The sequence below is a fragment of the Pinus tabuliformis genome, chromosome 3_1, assembly GCF_031772625.1.
Source record: "Pinus tabuliformis cultivar Carrire ecotype Pingquan chromosome 3_1, CPIR1, whole genome shotgun sequence".
Taxonomy (NCBI): domain Eukaryota; kingdom Viridiplantae; phylum Streptophyta; class Pinopsida; order Pinales; family Pinaceae; genus Pinus; species Pinus tabuliformis.
In genome coordinates, this window is record NC_142301.1 from 715,779,355 (window position 1) to 715,800,302 (window position 20,948).

Consider the following 20,948-nt stretch of genomic DNA (forward strand, 5'->3'; position numbering starts at 1 on the left):
GTTTTCTTTTTATATCTGATGAGGTATCTACCTAGGTATGTCAATATTCTACATAACCTTGTTTGAGTTTACTTATGTAAATATATGTTTGTCTCTTATGTCCCTTCGAAGGGTACAATTTTGGCTATGGTCCAGTCTCCCCTGCGAGAGACCGATATGGACTATAATAAGCTCTAATGTAATCTCTCATTTTTAAAGTCATAGAATAAATTTCATTCCACAAATAATAATAATAAAGTTATAATTTAGTTTTGTTTTATTTGTTAGGTATGTGAGTCTTGAGATGATTAGCACACTTAACCTATGGCTTGAATATCTACGACCTAGCGGCATCTAAACCATCGAAATCACCTCGGGATCAAACTCGGCTTGTGCTACACCAACCCTTAGGGTAGTTAGGATTTTTCCCATAGAGTTTTAAATCAGTGACCTTTACATCATGAAGTGACTTAACATAACAACCCGTCATTATATTAATATATGTTCTACATCCATAAACAAATTAATAATTTTAATATTTTCTTTTAAATATTAACCATGTAATATTTACTATAAAATAAATATATTGATATCTATCGAGTTGTAATTAACCTTCAAATGCAACCCATATAAGGAAATTTGATTTTAACGACGTACGACGATTTTTTCTTTATTTGAAAAATTGCTGGCTCGAATCCGGAGCATGAGATCTCCTTCCGAATAATACAAAACTTTTCACCGCATTATTGAAAGTTTAGGAGATGACGACAAATAACAAGTGGAAGTTGAGTAGGATCCCATAACCTTCCCACCCATATCATGAATAAAGTTTTACAGATGGCGACAAAATATAAAAAGTGGAAAGCCACGAGGATCCCCATAACCCTGCAGTTAGGCACGACTCTAGTAGATTCATTGTATTTAAATGCTTCAAAATTCAAGCAATTTAATCCATACAAATCAATCTTCATGTGATGACTTAGATAAGTGATGTGATGATGGAAGCTTAGGTAAGCGCTATAAATTTAAACCTCGTTGTGGTAGGTGCATACTTCGCAGCCCAAGTTCAGAGGAGTAAAGTGTTACAGAGGAAGAGAAAACAAAAGGAGAAACTCTGCCGATATTAATTTGAATATGATGAATGAAAACGAGCAACATGCCCCTCATGCAGTGATTGTGCCATTTCCTGCGCAGGGTCATGTTAATGCTCTCATGAATTTGGCCCAACTGCTGGCAATTCGGGGATTTTTTATCACTTTCGTTAATACCGAGTGGATACAGAAACGCACGGTGGAAGCTTCGAGAAACGCTAAATCTATTGTCTGCGGGGATGATCCGGAGTCGGAACAGCGACGAAGTAGGGTTCGAATTCTGTGTATGCCTGACGGTTTACCGCCCGACCATGGTCGCACATCCAACATGGGCGAGTTATTTGTTGCCCTGCAAAAGTTAGGCCCCGCTTTGGAGGACCTCCTTAGAAGTGCTGAAGAGAACTCACCATCATTTCCACCCATCACGTTTATCATCACAGACCCGACCATGTCTTGCACGGAGCATGTTGCAACCAGTATCAAAGTGCCCAGGGTTATCTTCTGGCCAGTGTGCGCTGCTATCTCGATTTCTCAATGCTACGCCAACTTGCTTATGTCAGAGGGATACATTCCAGTAAACGGTATTTTTCTTCACTCCTATATCAGATCTCTTCATTTTCAGATCTCTTTCATTTCGATAGTTTCATTCAATTAATAACAGTTGTATTGGAAAACTCTATTTTCCATTTCAGTTTCGTTATGAATTCTTTATTATTATTAGTTTAGATTTATCTGAATTTAAGATGTGTTTTGAAATTTTTATTGGTTTTTGGTAGATTTGGAATTAACATGGACTTGGACTTCGTTTAATTTTGGTTTTTAATTTTTTAATTCGTCTTTGGTAAATGTGGAGTTAAGATGGATTTAGCTTGATTTAATTATTAACTTTTAAATAAATTATATTAAAAAAACCGTAAAAATAACATGAAAAAATAAACTATATCAAAAATATTATAGCAAAAACTATAGATTAAAAATATCATAAGAAAAACCATTTTATTTTTATTTTTCCTTAATTAAAATATTAAACATTATAACATCTCTATCCCACTTGATTTATCAATTTTATCTATTTATAAATTTATTTTATTATAAAATTACAAAGAAAAAGTTTTAAATAGTTATTTTTCCTTTATTGAAAAAAATAAAATAAATAATTGCACAATCTCTTAAAAACAGATCCAAAGAATTTTTTATTATTTTAAAATTATATGATTATTAATAATAAATTATACTTTATTAAATTGAAACTAATTTACTATTTATTAAACTTTTAATAAATATTTATATAATAATATAAAATCAATTATAAAACATATACTAAACTATATACAGCTTGAGTGGGCCTAATGGTTAAGAGCATGTGTTTCCTCCTAAGAGGTCACAGGTTCAAAACCAGAGGGGGTAGAGTATGTATGCCCAAATCGCTGCGCGGAGGTGGGTCCCTTGTCCCACAAACAAGGGGTCTCATACACCAATTTGGTGTCTGGCTTGGCTGTGACCTTAAAAATGAATATTATTATTATTATAGTTTAAATATTTTTTATTAAATGTAAAAAAAAATATTAATATTAGAAGAATCAGTAACTCACTAATCTGATGTCATGACACTAGATGAATTCCAATCACTATCACTATAATATCATCTAAATATGTATATCAACTCCTCCAACACTCCCTACATAAATCTAAAATTGGAACACTGAACGTTCCATTGAACTGCCACTCAGATCTAACAGAATAGATGTACTTTACCTTAGAATAAAAATTGAACCATCTTTCGCCTTTCCCATCATTTTTCCGTGCTGTAATTCTCTGAAGAGGCAGTGGCTAGCCGCGACGGATAAGGGAGGCCGGACAAGGTGGGTCAGACGAGCTTGGTGAATCCCGCCATTCCACGCCATCCGGGCCCAACTGGAAATGAGGCATTGGATAAGGCCAATTCTTATTTCCAACCCCATTGAAACATAAATGCAGCCTGACATGCAAGGGATATAGCAGTTCTCTTGTATTTATGTTTCAATGAGGTTGACTTTGGCATTTTAGCAACAAAGCAACTGCTATATCCCTTGCATGTCAGGCTGCATTTATGTTTCAATGGGGTTGGAAATAGGAATTGCCTTGGATAAGGGAGGCTCGACAAGGTGGGTCAGACGAGCTTCGTGAATTCCGCCATTCCACGCCATCCAGGGCCCAACGGGAAGTGGCACGCCACTATCTTCCATTCCAAACGAGACATATTTGGTACGTGCCACGATTTTACGATTGCAGTAACATTTTATGTTATCAGAACCCAATTCTCATTCACAATTATTTTATCGCCAAAGAAAATTACTGAATTCATAATTTTCTGATAAATACACAGTGATATCAAGTTTTGTCACAAGTGATTGATAACTTTTAACTAATTGCAATTAGTCTCGGAATGGATATTCAGCTATCTCTATACTTGTTTCACTGGATATTTATATTTCCTTCCCAAAAAAGCCGTAACAATTTTGATAATTTATGATCTCCATTGGATGCTTCATTTTATATTTTTTTTTTTTGCAAATACAATTAAAGTGCCAGTAGGTATTTTTGTTTGTTTTGGGTGTTTTACTTGTTTGTAAGTTGAAAATTTTGTTACGGTGAAAATAAATTCAACACTAACAACAATATTTTCAACACTAACAACAATATTTGTATAACCAAAACCTTAAAACTTGAAAACTATAACTGATAGCTATAATTTCAATTTCCAAAAAAAATATTAAACTTTTATCGAAATCACACTAAATTTTTTATTATTTTCTAAACAAATGATTATCTCTTCAAAATTCTTTATTAAAAATCATAAAAAGTTATCCAACTAATCAAAGGCTTAGGATTAAAATCCAAATGTCCAGAAAGATTTTAGAGGCAAGTCAACACTTACATTGGAGTTGATCACATCTAGGGAATCCCAAGGGGAAAATTCCCTCGATGCTTTATAAAAATTTTCATAAGGGTTTATAGCAAAAATTAACTATAAAAATGCAATAATAAAAACTACTCTGTATAATGAAAATAAAGAACCAAGTAAAAATATACAATGAAAATTGAAACAAATGAAAAAAGTTGCTCTTTATATATATATATATATGTGTGTAATTTCACTAATTCCACACATAATTATATGTTTTAGTTAATTATTGCATATAAAACATGAGCTACAATATAATTACAATAGTTCTATAATATAATTAATAATTGTCCAAATAAAATTTAAGAATCATTTAGAAGTTATTTTTTGAGTTGTGTTTTTAGAATAAGTATGATATTTTTCCTATGAAGTTTTATATAGTTGTGTAATAATTCTTGTATGTGAAATGTTAATTTTATTTTGAGTGTTTTAATAGTGAGAATTAAAAATGATAATGAGAAAATATTATATATGAATTATTGTTATTTATTATTTATTAATTCACTATTTAAAAAGAGATAAATGTCATTATTGCTTTTCATGGCTATCGCATATCATCTTCTTGTTTTGTGAAGTTTCAGTTACTTTTTATACACTGATAAGAGACCATGCATTACTTAACAATCAATAAAAACCACCCAAGCATCCATATAGGCCCTCTTTAAGCATTTTGAGGACATACTAATAGAAACCATTCAACAAACAATACAATCATTCTCTAAGCATTTTGGGGACATACACTTATAATGCTAAAGTAGGTCAAGTCCTCCATGGGATCACTCTTCCTATACTATCATATGAGTATTGGAGTTTGTTGTTTGTCTTTAGTGGAGGATTCATAATTATGCTACCAACCTAGTGGTTGAATTATTAAAAAATTTCTTTAATGGATGTCTTAATAAAGCATTCACTACAACATTCAATATCTTGGATTATAAGCATGGTTGTATAATTTGGACTATAAGCATGGTTATGTTGAGGGTTTTACACTTCTTTTCATATGCTAATAATGTTCAAATAGTGTTATATTGAATAATGATAAAGACATTCATACATTAATAAATAGAGTTTAATGATATTGGAGCTTTATATGACATGACAGAGTTTGGTTTATTGATTGAAGTTGTGTTGTCCCTTGCACTTGTTTGAGTAAATGATATCACCAACTATGCTATTTTTTTCCAATCATAAATAAGTGAATTGGTACCATGAGTCCAAATCTACAAAATATTTTCCAAATCTAAACAAAGGTAGAAATGTTGGTTCACATATTTGAAGAGAAAAGTTTAGATTAAAAGTTGCATTCTAATAGAAATGGTATTGTTATGATAGAGTGATTTGCATAGAGCTCTGAAAATAGGTTTATTTAATCTATTTTGGACAAGGGCTTTTCTATTACCTGTAGGTATATAGTTGGCCATGCTAAATGTTGTATTACTACATTCTCATCTATATTTTTATTTTTTTGTTGTTGCTTTAAAATATATTGTATACATAAAGTAATTCCTTTGGAAAAGTACAATTAGAACTTAATACACATAGAACTAATACAGTAGATCAATGTGATCACATTGATAATTTCTATTTTAGTTGGGATATCAACATGTAAAGGAGTTTCACCAAAGACATAATTCTTAGTAATATGGTATTTGCAAAGTAATGGTTTTTATTGGCATAATTATTGTTATGTTGTTAGTTAATTATTGTGTGCAAGTTAAAAAAAAAAGAAAGCCATGACTTTGATCTTGAACAAGAATTGCAATCACAAGTGAACATTATATTAGGTCAAAGAGGTGTAGAAGATTACCTGTCAAGCTCTTATACAATATAAAATAAGTTGTTTCCATCATCATTATGTTATTGATCAAGGTTTACAAGTATACTAATTCCCTTACACTTCATCATTCTAAATTTATAAAGTGAAATCATTGTCTATGTTCATTATGAAATAATAATATTATAATTTAAGTGAATGACCTCCATGCCAAGTAAGTAATACATTAACCCCAAATACTACATTTTAAACTTGGTTTTCATTGTAACTCTAAACTCATTTGTCAACAAGTTACTATTTCCAATATGAATTAAGTCATGTGCATGTAAGCATGAAATTAATAATGGATTCTTATGCATGGACTTCACATAGAAGTGATTTTTAAGAGGTTAGAAATCCATTATCCCATATAAACCCCTTGGATATTTTTTAGAACCATATGCAACCTTCTTCATCCTTTTATAAAATGTGTTTTTTTTTACCTAAATTTCATAACCTTAGGGATACTCCAAAAACACCTGCTCTTCCAAGACACCATTCGAAAGAGTTCATTAGGCATATAAATGAAAAAGTAACTCAATCTAGAATATGGATGCTAAAACAATTCATTTAGTGTGTAGTGCTATTGGAGGAGAAAATGATTTATGTGATTTATGTAATCTATATTAGTTGTTGTGAGTAACCTTTTTCTATGGATGTTGTCTTAAACCTTTCTAAGATCCATTCGCATGATGCTTCATTTTGGTATTACCTTCAAATCCTTCGGTAGAGAGAGATCAACCAATGCCCATGATTCATTTCTATATTCATTATTTCACACCATACTATGATATTCACTTCATTTTCATTAAAACTTTGTTCAACTTGAACCTAAGAAATTAGAAAATATTAACAATGTCATTTATTGTTAGTTTCTTAATGTTTTAATTACATTTGAAATTGATGAAATATTCTTGATCTTCAAACTTGATTACCATTATAACTTGCTTGTTTAAGAGTTTGTGGGTAAAGGAGTGATGCCATCCTTTAATGAATCTACATATATAATAACTAGTTTTTCTTTCATTACATCTTCTTTCCACCAACACTTCCCCTTTTCATAAAACTTTATATTATGATTAGATATCACTTACTATGTTACAATATTATTCAATTCTAACATTTCACCTTAGAAGTGTAACCAAAAGAAAATACTTCTCACTTTTAACATCAAGATTTTGTTCCTACTCCTTAGAAACATAAGAGTAAAAAATGTAGCTACACACCTTACCACAATTTTCTTTCCTCTTAGTTTAGAGTTACAATGAAAACCAAGTTTAAAATGTAGTATTTGGGGTTAATGTATTATTTATATATCAATTATCTCATACACTTTAGATTTTTTATATAACATGTATTCAACAACTAAATAGAAATAGCTATAGTCCATTTTGATTGTGCCGAGAGGCACATTCTACAGTCTAGTAGGAGGGAGATCTCAAGTACATATTTCCACTTTAAAATAAAATAAAAGTATTCTCTAAATAAATAAAATTTAATGTCGGCTATGATTAAAATGTAAAAATAAACATACATATTTAGTTAGTTTTAATTAAAAGTATTATAAAACCTGAATAATCCCACCCTCAATGTGCTTGCTCCATTGTCGATATTATAATCCTATCTAAATATGTGGTGAAAATATTTCACTCTCAATTTCATCCATAAATAAAATATTTCAATGTCTACATAAAGTAACACAATTTTATATCAACTTCAAAAAAAGATAAAGTAATTTTTTACACTAAAAAAAGTGATAAAGTAATTAAAAGTAAAAGAAATATACTAGTTTCAATTTTGACCATATAAAGATGTATAATTTTTATATTTTTAATTTCAAAAAATATTTTAATATATGACTTAAATAAATTATTTCAATACTAACTTTTAAAATATGTAGAAAAAGGAATAGTATTTTAGTGTTAACCATGTTTGGAATGTGTAATCAGATATGAAAGATGAGCATGATTTTTTTATTATTCTCAAAGATGTTACATATAAATACATTGTGTGACTCTTGGATTCATCTTCCAAAGTCTCATGGACTCCTTTTGATGATTCACTTTCCACACCATAAATTTTAATGGATTAGGTGTCCAATATTCCCCCTTAATCTGAAGGGGTGTATATGAGTCCAGGAAGAGAGTTGTAATACAAAAATTCAAAAAAATGCATGCCAACTATTCGTTGGTTGTGCTCTCTGAAATGATGGTATAAGGTGGGAGAACTTGAGGTCTCAACGAGTGGTTGTTTAAGGCTAACCACCAACACTGGAACACTCAGTATAGTGCCTGAAACAATTCCAAATATGGATAGAAGTTGAAGTCTTCTGCTAGAGGAAGCACTACATAATGATGTGAAAAGGGGGACCATTGAGATTTCAACCTAGAATGTGTGATGCATGCCTGGAACAATTCCAAATTTGGCTAGAAGTTGAATACTTTTCCTAGAGGAAGTGTTCCCTAGTCCTTGAAAAAGGGAGACAATTGGGGTCTTAACCAATGGTGGTTTAAGGCTGACCACCAACTCTCAAATGCTTAGTGCAGTTCTTGGAAAAGTTCGAAATCTCGCTAGAAGTTGAAGGCTTCTCGAGTGAAAGTGCACCTAATACCGATGGTTTAGAGATGACTATAAGTTGAATCAATCTCGTAACTTTGATTCTGGTTCAGCGTTCAGGCTTTGGTTTCATTGTTGCTCCGGTTGTGGCTTAATCTCTTCAAAAATGGTACCTAATCATCAATTCCCCCTATCAAATACAATGTGAGAAGATGATATCATTGTTGCTCACACTCCCTTGTACATGATTAATTCATAGGACTTCAAAACTAGAGGTCTCACTATCAATCCACTATTATCCCATACAATCAAATACAAGGTGAGAAGATGATATCATTGTTTCTTAAGCTAGCTTGTAAATGATTAATTGATAGGACTTTAAAACTAGAAGGCTCACTATCAATCCCCTCTTATCCCATACAATGTGAGAGGATGAATATGTTAGTATTCACATGGATGAAGATTAAAAAATGAGAGGATGAATATGTTAGTATTCACATGGATGAAGATTAAAAAAACCATGATCCTCCATGTAGGAAAATAAAAAAAGTATTGGTTTCTACCTAAAATACACTCATTTACAATACAATGTCACTGATAAACTTAAAAATATAACAACATTTACAAGTTACCATTATTTTAATTTGAATGCCCCACAAGTAATGTGCTTCTAAAATTGAAAGATGCACAAAGCCAAAAAAAACTCAAATTCATGGGTGCAAGAGTATTGGTTTCTACCTAAAATGCACTCACTTACAATAGAATTTCACTGATAAACTTAAAAAAATAACAACATTTGCAAGTTACCATTATTTTAATTTGAATGCCCCACAAGTACTGTGCTTCTAAAATTGAAGGATGCACAAAGCCAAAAAACTCAAATTCATGGGTGCAAGATGACACGTACACACTCAAACTCAAACTCACGGGTGCACAGATCATGCATATCGTCATAATACATAGATAAAAGGTAGCGATGGGTACATTTCACTTGACAAATCAAAATCATTCATGTCCACACATAGATAAATCTGATACAACTCGTTCTTTTCATTACATTCAATCTGATACAACTCGTTCTTTTCATTACATTCAGTAGCTGCAACATGTCTGTTTAAAACATTTTTCAATGCTTGGAAGATATCATTCAACATGCGCAATTTCATGGGTGCACAAATCATGCATACCGTCATAATACATAGATAAAAGGCAGCGATGGATAAATTGCAGTTGACAAATCAAAAGCATTCATGTTGACACATAGATAAATCTGATACAACTCGTTCTTTTCATTACATTCAATAGCTACAATATGTCTGTTTGTAACATTTTTCAATACTTGGAAGATATCATTCAAAATGTATTTCTCCCCATCTGGACAAATATTTTTCTTATCCAACGCACCCGTAACATCGACGCTTTATTTCAGTTGGAGAGCGATAGCGAAATAAGGGTGCTGGTTAGGAATAGACTCTAAGGAAATTTCGTGTTTTTTCAATCTCGTTTCCAGAACTGCGCATTATTGCATCTAGGCCAAGGCAGTGATGCCCATTCTACGTCCATTTTATGTTTTAGATCATTGATCTGAGAAGAATGGAAGGGTGTAGCATTATTGCAGATTGGATCTGGCCATAGAACGTGGATTGAGAAATTCAATACACGAGGATAGCAACAAGAAGACTCTTCCATACTGCAATAGGATCCCAGCCACTACAAAACCAATTTGAAGAAATCAATTTGTCGAGCTTGTACAACCTCCAAGTTCAAGGTGTCGCAACCAAATATGAAAGAAGCGTGAATTCTTTATTATTTTCAAAGATGTTACACATAAATACAGTGAAATACAGTGTGTTGCTACTTACGGTTGAATTTTGGAAATTCCAAAGTTGTTTTTCTTCTTCTTCTTTCCTTTTTTTGACTTTTTGGACGATTCACTTTCACACCATAATTTTTACCTAATTAGAATTAGGTCTCTGAAAATCACAATAAAATAAAATAGTTGAATACAAAAAAAGTTATTAAATTAAAAAAATTCAAGTGCTTTTTAATAAAAAGGAAATATAAAATTTATCTAATTTTTAAAATATGTGACATTTAGGAATATTATTAATAATTAAAAAAGTCAATGTAGATATATAAAATAATATTGATATGTATTTAAACATACATTAATAATAAAAGTTATTTTAATATGAACAATATGGTTTGTAAATAAAATATTTATGTATTCAACAAACCAAATATTCATGTAATATATATATAGCCAGTGTAGAGAGATAAAATTGTTTTAGGGGAATTTTTTTCCAATTTTACATTTTAAAAGAAGTTTGCATTTCAAGAGATAGACACTTACTAGATCAATTTTTAATAAAAATCTGGTAAATAGTTTAGAAGATCCTTAACCTTAATTATGGTCATACTAATTCATCTATTAGTCCATTATTGGTCCATTTTTGCAATTTGAGACCCCTTTTTTTGTAGAGGGATATAGCTTCTAGTTAATTACTTCTTTTCTCTATTCTTTTTGTAAAAAGTTGGAGTTTATTCAAAGTATGTTCTCCCCTCCAATTTAAGTGTAACACCTTTAAAAAAAATTGTATTTTCTACAACAAACTTAAACATATTAAAAAAATGGATTTTTATTTTATTCTAGTTTTAGTATATACACACATTTTCTTATACTAAAATAATTAATAATGATAACAAAATACTAATAAAAAATGTAATTTAACTCTATATAATAATAATAAGAATCATTTTTTTCTTAAAATACAATATTTAACTCCGATATATTTTTTATAAAAAAATTTAATTACCAAATATTTTTATAAAAATTAAATAGAAATTTCTTATCTACAACAACCAAGGCACATCATTAAGGACAACTTTAAAAACATGAAAAAATTCGCTTAAAAGTGAAATATCAATTTATAACTCATCAACACCTTTAAAATAATATCATTTCTACTATATTAATCTCAAAAAAATAATCCTTTAAAATAATAACATATTCTTTTTCAATTATCTAACCAACACTTAATCAATTTTATTTCAAACTAAGCACATAATAAATATGAGAAATAAACTTCTTCTCACGTTTCTTTGTTTCGATGAGATGGTTCCTTTAACCATCACATGTACCACTATTGTTTCAATGTTTTCTTATGACGTTATCAATTCATCTTTGGATAATATCATCTTATTTCTTGTCGTATGGTTTCAGTTACCACCATCTATAAACTAAGAATCTTTAGTTACATTAAAAAAAAACCTTTTATCAATGCGTTTATTTTGTCTTACAAAATTAACTCTATGCTTATTGTTTAGAAATATTTATTTCAAACCTTTAGAATTATTGTGACCCTATTTTCTATAACGGTGACATTCAATATGTAATTTCTGATAGTAGCAATGACTTTATACACTTTATAGAATATCTTGGCATCCTCTGACATGTTTATTCCTATATTTTTAGGAAAATCAATTTATGCATGGTTTCTTATATATAAAAGAGTTCCGACACTTATTTTTGTTGTTTTTTAACCTAATTTTTCATAACTACATTCATATATTGTAAATGGCTTGGCAAATTGTCAATTAGGATATAGTTATTAAAAATGGATGGGCAAATTGTCAATTTATGCATGGTCTGTTAGATATAAAAGAGTGCCCACACTTATTTTTGTTATTTTTTTTACTTAATTTTTCATAACTACATTCATATATTGTAAATGGCTTGGAAAATTGTCAATTAGAATGTGGTTATAACTAGATCGCATAAATTTTAAAAATAGATAGCATTTTCATTTTAATACTCATGTATAATATTACTCTTAAAATATAGAGATTTGATTTTAAATAAGAAAATGGTTAATATTGTTGTTGGCCATAATTTTTTTGAGATTTTTATGTTTTAAAACTCATCCAACTACTTTTACTATAAACAATAAAACTTGTTATGATGTTTTAGTGTATTGTATACAACTAAATTGATGACACTTCCCTGAAAAATAACTATTAATTACTTATGCTATATAACTTTATTATTATGATACCAATGGAATGTTTATAGAAAAAGTTCACTACAAAAAAAAAGAATAATAAACAGAACAAAACAAAAAAACTCACCATGCACACAATATAATTCAAACTTATGTTGCTACACCAAAATAAATGATTCCTTTCTTTGCTTTAGTATATTATTTTTCTTCTTTCATTACGACAATATCATCTTGTTCCCTGTCATTGTAATAATTCTAGGAAAATATGTTAGGCATGGATTATCTTTGTTGTTTTCTTTCCATTAGTTTTTATAACCAGCATTCATGTTTTGGAAGTGACTTGATTCATTTTTAAGGAATATAATTGCAACTAGATCTCATAAATCTAAAAAATATAATAGATTTTTTATCTAAAATATATAATTTTACCCTTTAATCATTACGATTTGAGTTAAATGAATTATACAATTTACCTTTTAATCATTATAATTTGAGTTAAATGGATATGTAATTGCAACAAGATCTCATAAATCTCAAAAATAGAATAGATTCTTCATGTTAATATTAGGAAATGCATAATTTTACCCTTTAATCTTTCAGATTTGAGGTTGAATAAGGTTGATGTTTTCACAAATAGGACCTTTTAAAATGTTTTTACAACATTATCTTATTCTCTAACATGGTTGCCACAATAGTTCTCAAGGCTCTAATTGTTTTTCTTGTTTTTTCTAACCAATATTTCTAATTATTATTATTATTTTTTTCTAACCAATATTTCTTGTTAATGTATTATAAGTGGCTTGATTAATGGTTAAATGGCATATAGTTGTAACTATATCTCATAAATTTCGAAAACAAAATAATATCTTCATTGTAATATTTTAAATTGCATAATTTTAGCCCTTAAACACAAGAATGTAAAATTAAGATAAACTTACGTTTTCATTGATAACAACCGTAACTCTTTCAAGTTTGAAAATTGAAGATCGAAGGGAGGACTTTTCCATGAAAAATACCTTCCAACTCCTCATGTCTTTATAATTTTACTCACCATTAAAATATTTATAATAAGAATTTGTTTTAAGGCGGTAAAATAATAAAATTAAAACAAAGCACGTGCAAAATGAAATAATTTGGATTTATTTAATTATATTAAAAAAAAACTTCCCTAACTTTCATTTATTCCCCTTCTTCTGTGCTTGAATCAAAATAAACATTTTAAAACTAAGGTTTTACATCCATACCATCTTTCATGTGCATTTTCTTAGTACAAAACCATTTCTTGATTTCCTAGATTTGGGGTCAATCAATGGCTTCGCTCAACTCAGTTATATAATCAAATGATGCTTAACTTGTCTGCTAACAACTGAGATATGACTGAAATGAATGATCAAGTCTGTGTATATAGGTTCTCATTGTCGACATGTTTCTTTTTACCCTTTTCTGAAACTCCAAATATACATACGTTTAGAGACTACTCTGTTTTAATATACCTCTCGTGAAGCAAATTTCTTTGCTAACGGACATAGACCTTCAATGAGCCTTAGAAACGTACCGATGAACGAATAATCATTCAAAAAAGCTGTCTGTAATGCTATAACGATGGTCTCCCATATTTTTCTTTCTGTCTGTAATGCTATAACGATGGTCTCCCATATTTTTCTTTCTGTCTGTAATGCTATAACGATGGTCTCCCATATTTTTCTTTCTTACTTTGTTCCTATGGATTCTGAATTTTTTATTTCAATGATTTTTAATGGCTCTGAAACATAAAAACCGGCGTTTGTAACTTATGCAGTGAGCGAAGCGAAAAATCCAGAGAAACTCATTACTTGTCTTCCCGGCAATATCCCGCCATTGAAGCTAACCGACCTGATAACATTCTATCGCATTCAGGATTCATCAGACATTATTTTCAATGCTTTTCTGTACGAATCGCAGAAGCAAAGTAAAGGGGACTACGTACTAGTGAACACATTTGAGGAGCTGGAAGGAAGGGACGCCGTAACAGCAGTCCCTTTGAATGGCTGCCCTGCTCTGGCAATAGGACCTCTCTTTCTTCCCCACTTTTTAGATGGGAGGGATTTCTCCAGCAGCCTGTGGGAGGAGGAGGACAGCTGCCTAACATGGCTAGATATGCAACAGCCGCGATCAGTTATATACGTTTCCTTTGGCAGCATCGCTGTGAAATCAAAGGAACAGCTGGAGCAGCTGGCACTTGGGTTAGAGAGCAGCGGACAACCTTTCTTGTGGGTTCTCCGGTTGGATATCGCAGATGGCCAAGCTGCGGTTTTACCTGACGGCTTTGAAGCACGAACAAAGGATCGGGCACACTTTGTGAAGTGGGCACCACAGCGGAAAGTCCTTGCCCACGCTTCAGTGGGATTGTTCCTCACACATTGCGGATGGAACTCTATGTTGGAGACCATGAGCATGGGAGTTCCAGTGGTGGGATTTCCACATTTTGCCGATCAGTTTCTCAACTGCAGATTCGCTAAGGAGGTGTGGAAGATCGGCCTCGATTTTGAAGATGTGGATGTGGATGACCAAAAGGTGGTCATGAAAGAAGAGATTGAGGATGTTGTGAGGAGAATGATGAAAACAGCGGAAGGAGAGAAGATGAGAGACAACGTTCTCAGACTCAAGGAGTGCGCAACAAAGGCTGTCCTCCCCGGAGGATCGTCTTTCCTGAATTTAAACACTTTCATTAATGACATGACGATGAATAAAGGACTCACATCCAAAAATGAAACGATGTGATTTGGATTCCAGAAGATGTAACGAAAAGGCTTCGAAAGACTTAGTGTGGTTCTATTTGTATTTGGCTCTCATTACCACACTCTTTGTATTTTAATCATTATAGCATTCATAAATAAATGTCACATCTCATTGAGAATGAAATGAATATGGTTTCGATAAACATTTACATGTTGCATGACAGCCAAGGTAATCGGTTTTAAATTCGTTTAATTAAATTTATTTTCTTAATTTGCATGAATGGGTGGAGAAAAGAAAACGACCACTATGAAATAACCGAACCCTTTCAGCATCTTAGTTTTATGGACATGGATTATGTTTAGAAAGAAGGTATCATTAATATAATAAAGGAAATTTTTATTCACTGGATAATTAGTAAAAAGAGAAATGAATTAGGTTTAGGATAAACTGTTAATATTTATTAATCAAGTATTTTCTCTATGGAATACAAGATTAAGTATATTATGTACAATAATAAATTAAGGTTTCTTTTGTATGGAGATGACCTTATTCTTATTGCTAAATCCGCTCTTGGTTTGCAAGAACAATTACTATCCCTTGAGCATTCTTGTACAACTGTGGGGATGCAAGTTAATATTAGGAAAACGAAAGTAGTGGTCTTCTCTAAGAAAAGAAAACATAACCACCATAAGTTTTACTTTGAAGGAAACATTCTGGAAGAAGTTGCCAACTAAAAATACCTTAGAATTGACTTCAACAAAAATCTAAGCAGGAACGGTTGTAGAAAGAAAAGAACTTTGAGGGGTTGGAAAGCATATTATGCTTTTCAAAATAGGTGTAGAAAGGCAGAGTTATGGAAACTCAAATGCCACTCAAACTCTTTTTGGGCTTCTAGTGATTCCGGTAATTCTATATGGTTGTGAACTATGGGCCAGCGGTACATCCGACATGTAGTGGAGTCAAATTGAGAAAATTCAAAAGCGTTTGATTACAAACAAATCTAAGATTAAAAGTGCAGTTCCTTACTATATCTTGCTGAGTGAAATAGGGACTGCTCCTATTGAAGCAATTGCTATGGTGCGAGTTATAAAGTATTTAAAAAAAATTGAGCAAATGGAAGAGGATAGATAGCCTAAGGTTGTCTTTTGTGATAGATTGTGCACGAGCAAAAAAACTTGGATGCAACAAAATAACAAATGGTTTAGTAAATGGGGTATTTGCTTGAACGTGTGTCCCATAAATAGCGAAGAGATAAAAACTTTTGTTATGGAAAAGTTCCAGAAGCATATTTGGGACAAGGAGCTAGGAAGAAAGAAAAATTACCATATTGAAGTGTTTAATCCCATTCATAATCATCAACCAAAGGCATACATAGAGGCCAATATCTCTTGGAGAGCCAAAATTCTTATTGCTCAGTTAAAGATTAATTCTCATCAACTAAGTTGTGAAACAGGGCGTTGGAAGAGGCCAAAGGAAATGTGCGAGGAAATAGTATGCATTTTTTGTTCTTCCGGAAAAATGGAAATAGAAAAACATTTCATTTTAGAATGTGAGGCTTTCAAAAACAACATGGAAAGTTAAGCAGATATGTTGGCAGCTAGCTCTTGGGATAATCTATTTAGCGAGACGTTTGTCGAGAAGTTGGGAGCATTTATTTTGAAACTTCACAGCAATAGAACCAAATATGTCAAGCTGATGAAGAACCAAGCTGTCCCATAAGCTATCTTTAACCTCGTGACCGTTAAAAATAATTTCTTTCTTTCTTTCTTAACAAAATGTATTAAAAAAATCTAAAAAACTTTAAAATTTGCGCCATGTGTAAGAGAAACTTCACTATTTATAATTACTTTCCGTGCAACACATAGATACTATCTGTCATTATAACACTAACGATTTATGTTTCCATGTTTACGCTATTTTATATATTTATTCATAAAGGGCGAAGAAAACTTACACTAGAAAGTTTTATTAATGTACACTAAAATATTTGATCCTATTTACAAAAGTATTAAAGGTGAAATGCTGATATTTTATACCAGGGATGCAGTGAAATTTTCCTAATTTTTTTGGAAAAAACATTTGGCTACTTATCTGACGCTGTTGAATAAACACATTCAATTACGTGCTGGGCTTCTTGAAAACAGACAAAGGATAAATATCAAAGTAAAAGCCAGATTGTACAGTTCTTGCGTAAACCTTTTATCCGCATTAATCCTTATCAAATGGGGAGGAGCTCGAGCCCTCATATGGTTCTTGCACTACACTACAACTGATACATAATAGTCATTTTTATTGGATTAAAACAACAGATACATAATAGTCAATTTTATTGATTAAAACAAATCTCACACCGCATCAAACAATAATATATACAGCCTTTATTGGGCACCATGACTATTTATTAAGTGGTTGGTAAAGCTGTATTCTTCTGCTTTGCCCCACTGCAGTTTGCGATATACGAGAACATCGAACGTAGCACGTTCAATCCAAGGCAGCTCTTCATCATCTGATGTTAGTAATGGAAACTATCAGCTGCCCCAATCCCTCAGCTTCACACATCCATATGCGCACACTTGCTCCAAATATACGAAATTTTCAATTCTTCGCAGCTACTCGATTTGCCTACATCGTCTAGTGTACGGCTTTCAAAGCTTTTGAATGTTAAAAAGCCCTTCTATCTTTTCTACTAGAATCAATCAAGTCCGAAATATATATCGGAGACTTCAAAAGTGCATCAAACAAATCCACTTGATCTACCTCATTTTAAAATTAACCAGACTTGAGAAGATCATAGAGAACTTTTAAGCATCTGTATCTTCGTCAACATTTAGTGAATCTGATCCAATCATGGTATGGGAATTTACCTAGAAGATCATAAAATTACTATAATGTGAATTGTAACCATCATAAAATGGGAGAGATCCTTTGCCAATGTTGTTTTTCCTACTCAGAAGAGCTTTACCTATGGCATCATATATATAAAATAAGATCTATTGTAATATGAACTCTTACCATTGAAAATATATTTTGTCAAAGTTGACTTTCCTACTCCACTCAAGCCCACAATTTCTATGCCCTGGAAATTTCCACTCCATTGCCGTCTATTTGAAAAGTTAAATTCTTCTCCTTGTCATGCTGTTTCAGAAAGGTTATCAATCCAGGTGAATGAAGGCCACGGTCTCGATACATCATACTTGGAATACTAGCAGTAGAAGTGAGTGCAGCCATTGCGAATTGGAAAATAGAAACGGAAATGGAGAGGGATGGAAAGCTTAAGGGGGATCGATGAAATAGTGAGCGAGCAGATCGTTGGATTTTCAGAAGCCGAGAAACTTTAGGGAAGATTGCAATGCCTAACCCTAGTCACTACGCGCTGATTCAATACCCACCGCCCAATAAAAGAAAAAGTTATCTTGGTCTTCTTCTCAACCACAATGTTCGAACGCGTTAACTTCACGCGCAGGTAGAGGTTGTACGCTCACCAATATATGGCCTGCAATTTGGCACGCATTCAACTATAAACTCTAGGGAGGATTGTAATGCTTAACCCTAGTCATTGCGCGCTGATTCAATACCCACCGCCCAATAAAAGAAAAAGTTATCTTGGTCTTCTTCTCAACCACAATGTTTGAACGCGTTAACTTCACGCGCAGGTGGCGGTTGTACGCTCACCAATATATGGCCTGCAATTTGGCACGCATTCAACTATACAAGAGAACGTGTTCATCAAGTAGCTTGGCCGGTTCAGCGCGATACAGATGATGTGTTACAGCTAGCACAGGACAAAATTGTCAATGCACTCATATAAATGTCAATATCATAATCATGATAGAAACTAACGTAATAGGCCAGATATGGGAAAAATTCATGCATCTGCCCATCCAACAAACAGGGACAACATTGTCAATGCACTCGTCTAAATGTCAATATCATAATCATCACAGAAACTAACGTAAGAGGCCAGATATGGGAAAAATTCATGCATCTGCCCATCCAACAAACAAGGAGAGACATTGTAAAAATGTTATATTTATTATTTTTCAAAGATTACTTCCTTCTGTTTTTATAGGGATCCATCCGTACATTGGATTTAAGTTTATACGATGTCACACTGATGTCATACTTGCCCTGCCTGTGTATACAGTTGGTTGTTAAAATTATATTTTATGATATCATATTTATTAACTACAAAATAATAATAAACAAAGATTTCATACTTTATGAATTAGATGAATTTTATTAAAATTATAATAAATCATGGTAAATATTAAAAAATACAATTTAATAGTATTAAAAATTTTATGATATATTTTTTATTATATTTCATATATTGTATATATTTTTATTAATAATAATGTGGAGTATATAAAAAAATTAAGTTTTGGTACAATTTAATGGTTTTGAGATTAAAAGATATTTGGTTTTGGAAGAATTTGGGATCAGGGTTATGGAAGTAGTAGTAAATTCTTTTAAATGATTAAATTCTTTGTAGGTTTAGGTTTGGGAGAAGTTTGTCTAATTTATTTAAGGATGTATATATGTTATGAATAAGTGTTATTATTTCATTTTTTTATCCATGTGTGTATGAATTTTTAAATAATTAAATTTTTGATTTTATAAAAAAATATTAATTAAATATTATAATTTTTAGGATTTTTATATTAGAAAGTTATATTGTTTTTTATTTTGGTCAAAAAAATTTGGTTTTGAAGTAGATTTTTATCAATGGATGTTTACCTACGTTTTATTATGGATATTATTAACCACTTTATTACAATACTATAGGCCAATACCATGGCTTATCAATACCAATTGCCAGGGATCGTAGTTGGAATCATTGATCGTACCGTAATATCGTATATATATATATATATATATATATATATATATATATATATATATATATATATATATATATATATATCTCATTATATATGTCATTATGCATTTCTTCCAGTCATGATGCTAACGCAGGCTCGACCATCAGGCCCGGTAGGGACTCACTATGAATATGGTGAGGGCCCATCGCCGCCATCTTATTTCAAAATCAAAATATTTTATAAATATTATTTTATTTTATGTTAAATTTAATCTAAAATTATATATAAATTTAACTTCAAAATAAAATATAATACATATAAACTTTTATATATTTGTATGAAAAAGTTAAATTTTCATACAAATTTTTAATATTATATTAAATTTAAATTATATTAAAATTAATTATATATATATATATATATATATATAATTTTATATAAATTTTTATTTTTATTTATTTATTTTTATGGGTGGGGTTATGTCTATGGAAAAATCTAGACTGATCGAGGCCCAAGGGAATGCGCACTAGCAAGGCCTGACCCCAAGGGCTTGGAGACCCTTAGGGAGATTGGGCCCTATGACCTAGATTAGACCTTGTGACCTCCCCATGGCAAGACACTGATTTTGACCAATTGAAGTAACCCTTGGAACTAATTTTATAATTTTATTATTATTAATAATAATTATTTTTACATAAAATTCATATATATGAATAATCCATTTATAAATTAATACTATTAATATTTATTAGCTCATATTAATAAATAATAATATAATTCTCATCGAAGCAAAACTTTTTAAAAAATGGATAGGCATTTTTACGTCATTATTGAAAAATTGGTCAACTCGACAATGATCACAAAAGTTTTTACAAATTAGTGAAACTTTAGCGGATCTCATAAACTTGCTACAAATCATGAAGAAAGTTTTTCAGATAACGACAAAAAAATAAAAGGTGGAAATCTAGATGATCCCATAACCCGACCATAAGGTATTAGCTAATATTAATAAATAATATATTTAAC

The 20,948-nt window shown here is 31.2% G+C and overlaps 1 protein-coding gene across 1 annotated transcript; it reads left to right on the forward strand.

The window, feature by feature from the left end:
- Window positions 1-966: 966 nt before the first annotated feature.
- LOC149189260 (UDP-glycosyltransferase 85A8-like) lies at window positions 967-15,304 on the forward strand. The gene is made up of 2 exons (XM_089411778.1): window positions 967-1,651; window positions 14,183-15,304. The coding sequence occupies exons 1-2, from the start codon at window positions 1,114-1,116 to the stop codon at window positions 15,142-15,144; spliced, it is 1,500 nt and encodes a 499-aa protein (XP_089267904.1). The 5' UTR covers window positions 967-1,113; the 3' UTR covers window positions 15,145-15,304.
- Window positions 15,305-20,948: the final 5,644 nt, after the last annotated feature.